Here is a 5,000-nt window from a genome sequence, read left to right as displayed (position 1 = left end):
GTCTCTCTCTCTCCACAGTGTCTCTGGCTAGCAGTACCCTGGGTCTAGCAGGTCAGGTTGTTCACACTGAGACGACTGAGGTGATTCTGCTCAGTGACTCTATCATGGGGTTTGGTATCCAGCTACAGGGGGGGGTGTTTGCCACAGAGACCCTGTCCTCACCCCCGCTCATCGGCTATTTGGACCCAGACAGTCCTGCAGAGAGGTAGGATACATCTGTCAATCAATCTGTCAATCAATCAATCACATGTCATTTCTATAGCCTGCCTTTAAACCTTTCCTACAGAGAGACAGTGAAGTAATAGGACCAGTAAAATATAGAGAGGTTTTCTTTTAGATGGAGCATCTTGTTTCCTTATCACCTCCAATACCTCAACTATATACTGATGATATAACACATTACCCACTACTGTAGTTCTACAGCCAGAGGGAGTAGGTTATCTTGCAGAATATGAGTTGAATTTGTACCATTCCATACTAATTTAATATTGCTGAGTGTCTGGCGTAGAATGCATCTGAAATGACATGGTATACTCCATAGAGATGTCTAGATGTTCTATTCCATTCTGTGGTATACACCATAGAGATGCCTAGATGTTCTATTCCATTCTGTGGTATACTCCGTAGAGATGCCTAGATGTTCTATTAATTCTGTGGTATACTCCATAGAGATGCCTAGATGTTCTATTTCATTCTGTGGTATACTCCATAGAGATGCCTAGATGTTCTATTCCATTCTGTGGTATACTCCATAGAGATGTCTAGATGTTCTATTTCATTCTGTGGTATACTCCATAGAGATGTCTAGATGTTCTATTCCATTCTGTGGTATACACCATAGAGATGCCTAGATGTTCTATTCCATTCTGTGGTATACTCCATAGAGATGTCTAGATGTTCTATTTCATTCTGTGGTATACACCATAGAGATGCCTAGATGTTATATTCCATTCTGTGGTATACACCATAGAGATGTCTAGATGTTCTATTTCATTCTGTGGTATACTCCATAGAGATGCCTAGATGTTCTATTTCATTCTGCTGTATACTCCGTAGAGATGCCTAGATGTTCTATTCCATTCTGTGGTATACTCCATAGAGATGCCTAGATGTTCTATTTCATTCTGTGGTATACTCCATAGAGATGTCTAGATGTTCTATTTCATTCTGTGGTATACTCCATAGAGATGTCTAGATGTTCTATTTCATTCTGTGGTATACTCCATAGAGATGCCTAGATGTTCTATTTCATTCTGTGGTATACTCCATAGAGATGCCTAGATGTTCTATTTCATTCTGTGGTATACTCCATAGAGATGCCTAGATGTTCTATTTCATTCTGTGGTATACTCCATAGAGATGTCTAGATGTTCTATTTCATTCTGTGGTATACTCCATAGAGATGCCTAGATGTTCTATTTCATTCTGTGGTATACACCATAGAGATGCCTAGATGTTCTATTTCATTCTGTGGTATACTCCATAGAGATGTCTAGATGTTCTATTTCATTCTGTGGTATACTCCATAGAGATGCCTAGATGTTCTATTTCATTCTGTGGTATACACCATAGAGATGCCTAGATGTTCTATTTCATTCTGTGGTATACACCATAGAGATGCCTAGATGTTCTATTTCATTCTGTGGTATACTCCATAGAGATGTCTAGATGTTCTATTTCATTCTGTGGTATACTCCATAGAGATGTCTAGATGTTCTATTTCATTCTGTGGTATACTCCATAGAGATGCCTAGATGTTCTATTTCATTCTGTGGTATACACCATAGAGATGCCTAGATGTTCTATTTCATTCTGTGGTATACTCCATAGAGATGCCTAGATGTTCTATTTCATTCTGTGGTATACTCCATAGAGATGCCTAGATGTTCTATTTCATTCTGTGGTATACTCCATAGAGATGCCTAGATGTTCTATTTCATTCTGTGGTATACTCCATAGAGATGTCTAGATGTTCTATTTCATTCTGTGGTATACTCCATAGAGATGTCTAGATGTTCTATTTCATTCTGTGGTATACTCCATAGAGATGCCTAGATGTTCTATTTCATTCTGTGGTATACTCCATAGAGATGTCTAGATGTTCTATTTCATTCTGTGGTATACTCCATAGAGATGCCTAGATGTTCTATTCCATTCTGTGGTATACTCCATAGAGATGCCTAGATGTTCTATTTCATTCTGTGGTATACTCCATAGAGATGTCTAGATGTTCTATTTCATTCTGTGGTATACTCCATAGAGATGCCTAGATGTTCTATTTCATTCTGTGGTATACTCCATAGAGATCTGATCCTAGCCTACTAGACCTGCAGCCCAGTTAATAACAGCCTCATTTCTTATCCATTTGATTGGTTCTTCTGAGATCTGACCTTTTTTTTTGTTTGTTTATCAAATAATGCATATGAAAAAGTAAAACCCCAGTTGATTGGTTTGCTGCCTATCTCTAATCGATTTGATTGGTTGTGAAAAGTGAAAGAATGTAACTCCAGTTTGTCTGCTGTTTGTTTAGGCAGAAACGGACACACGTATAGAGCCATGTCACTAGAGTCATACTGACTGGTTCGTCTGAGCTTTGACGTCGAGATATAACCACAGTTTGTGTTTGTAGATCACTGAAGCAATTGCCAAAACTTGAGATTTGACTGTCACACTAGCTAGGTTTCCAATTGGCGACAGATTTTCATGCGAATATAGAATAATTCTGCATAAAAACAATATACTATTTTCCCCATCGGAGATGTTTCCATCAAATGTAGTTGTTGTGAAAAAGGCTGTGCGTGATGACGTAGTGCACGGTAAAAATGACTTTGTGGTTAAATTCCCCATGTACCGAGTAAAACAAGTTAAATTGGTTTCCATCGCATCTTCAACTCTACCAATGGTTTTGTCACATAAAGTGATGCATTATACAGCATATGTGCCCCCTCTGGTCTTGGCACATGCGCTTTAGCCAACAGCTGGCAGATTCAGTGCAGGTAGTCAGATACAGTGCAGGTAGGCAGATTCAGTGCAGGTAGACAGACAGTGCAGGTAGTCAGATACAGTGCAGGTAGGCAGATACAGTGCAGGTAGGCAGATACAGTGCAGGTAGGCAGACAGTGCAGGTAGGCAGATACAGTACAGGTAGGCAGATACAGTGCAGGTGGGCAGATACAGTGCAGGTAGGCAGATACAGTGCAGGTAGGCAGACAGTGCAGGTAGGCAGATACAGTACAGGTAGGCAGATACAGTGCAGGTGGGCAGATACAGTGCAGCTAGTCAGATACAGTGCAGGTAGTCAGATACAGTGCAAGTAGGCAGACAGTGCAGGTAGGCAGACACAGTGCAGGTAGGCGGATACAGTGCAGGTAGGCGGATACAGTGCAGGTAGGCAGATACAGTGCAGGTAGGCTGATTCAGTGCAGGTAGGCAGACAGTGCAGGTAGGCAGATACAGTACAGGTAGGCAGATACAGTGCAGGTGGGCAGATACAGTGCAGCTAGTCAGATACAGTGCAGGTAGTCAGATACAGTGCAGGTAGGCAGACAGTGCAGGTAGGCAGACACAGTGCAGGTAGGCGGATACAGTGCAGGTAGGCGGATACAGTGCAGGTAGGCAGATACAGTGCAGGTAGGCAGATTCAGTGCAGGTAGGCAGACAGTGCAGGTAGGCAGACAGTGCAGGTAGGCAGATACTGTGCAGGTAGGCAGATATAGTGCAGGTAGGCAGACACAGTGCAGGTAGGCGGATACAGTGCAGGTAGGCAGATACAGTGCAGGTAGGCAGACAGTGCAGGTAGGCAGATACTGTGCAGGTAGGCAGATATAGTGCAGGTAGGCAGACACAGTGCAGGTAGGCAGATACAGTGCAGGTAGGCAGATACAGTGCAGGTAGGCAGACAGTGCAGGTAGGCAGATACTGTGCAGGTAGGCAGATACAGTGCAGGTAGGCAGACACAGTGCAGGTAGGCAGACAGTGCAGGTAGGCAGATACTGTGCAGGTAGGCAGATACAGTGCAGGTAGGCAGACACAGTGCAGGTAGGCAGATACAGTGCAGGTAGGCAGATACAGTGCAGGTAGGCAGATACAGTGCAGGTAGGCGGATACAGTGCAGGTAGGCGGATACAGTGCAGGTAGGCGGATACAGTGCAGGTAGGCGGATACAGTGCAGGTAGGGTCTACCACACAACAAATCATTATTTAATCGCTAGTCTAATAAACGGCATAGTTTTCCTGAGTCGTAGTGGGACAACCACACAACAAATCATTATGTGACTCCAAGTTAACTTCGATAGGAGGGTCAGTATATTAATATTTGTGCATAAAGCTGTTTCCACCACCATTTCACACATAATTCATTTTACCAACACAAAAAGATCCCACCTTATCTAGTGTGTTTTGTTTTGTTGATATTTGGAAAGTTTACCAACAAATGTTCATTTCCCATCAGACCCGTTGTGAATTTTTTTATCCACCATATACTTTACTGGCATAAAAAGGTTGGATGGAAACCTGGTTAGTGACTTCATAAAGATATAACTTAAAAAGTAACCACAGTTGGTCTGCTATGGCGATCGACTGACGAAACGTGTAGGCCAGAGAGACGCAGGAAATGAATCAGGAAATGAGTCAGGAAATGAATCTGTCAATGTAAAATGGAAGTCATATCCCAACGAGATGATTGAAACCTAGAACACTTACATGGAATGGCTTGAATATCCTCCGGCCGACATCCTGATGAAGGTAGCCTGCGTAATGGACGGGGGATTTATGTCGGAAGCTGTTGCAAGCAATTATCAGAGGAAGTAGCCAATATGTCGTTAAAAGCGGTGGTAGTTTAATTGAGGCGATATAAAACACTGTTTGACCACGTGTGTGTGTGTGTGTGTGTGTGTGTGTGGGTGTGGGTGTGGGTGTGTGTGTGTGTGTGTGTGTGGGTGTGTGTGTGTGTGGGTGTGGGTGTGTGGGTGTGTGTGTGTGTGTGTGTGTGTGTGTGTGTG

General features: G+C 42.9%; 1 protein-coding gene across 1 annotated transcript in view; it reads left to right on the top strand.

Moving 5' to 3' along the window:
- LOC115184144 (glutamate receptor-interacting protein 1) overlaps positions 1 to 5,000 on the top strand; it is a 63,658-nt gene that overhangs the window by 6,555 nt on the left and 52,103 nt on the right. The window contains exon 2 of the mRNA XM_029745134.1: positions 10 to 205. Coding sequence (XP_029600994.1) covers positions 10 to 205 — 196 coding nt within the window. The remainder of the gene's footprint in view (positions 1 to 9; positions 206 to 5,000) is intronic.

This window comes from Salmo trutta, unplaced genomic scaffold, assembly GCF_901001165.1.
Source record: "Salmo trutta unplaced genomic scaffold, fSalTru1.1, whole genome shotgun sequence".
NCBI classification, from domain to species: domain Eukaryota; kingdom Metazoa; phylum Chordata; class Actinopteri; order Salmoniformes; family Salmonidae; genus Salmo; species Salmo trutta.
Note: the sequence above shows the minus strand (reverse complement) of the source record. Positions and strands in the feature narration are given on the sequence as shown.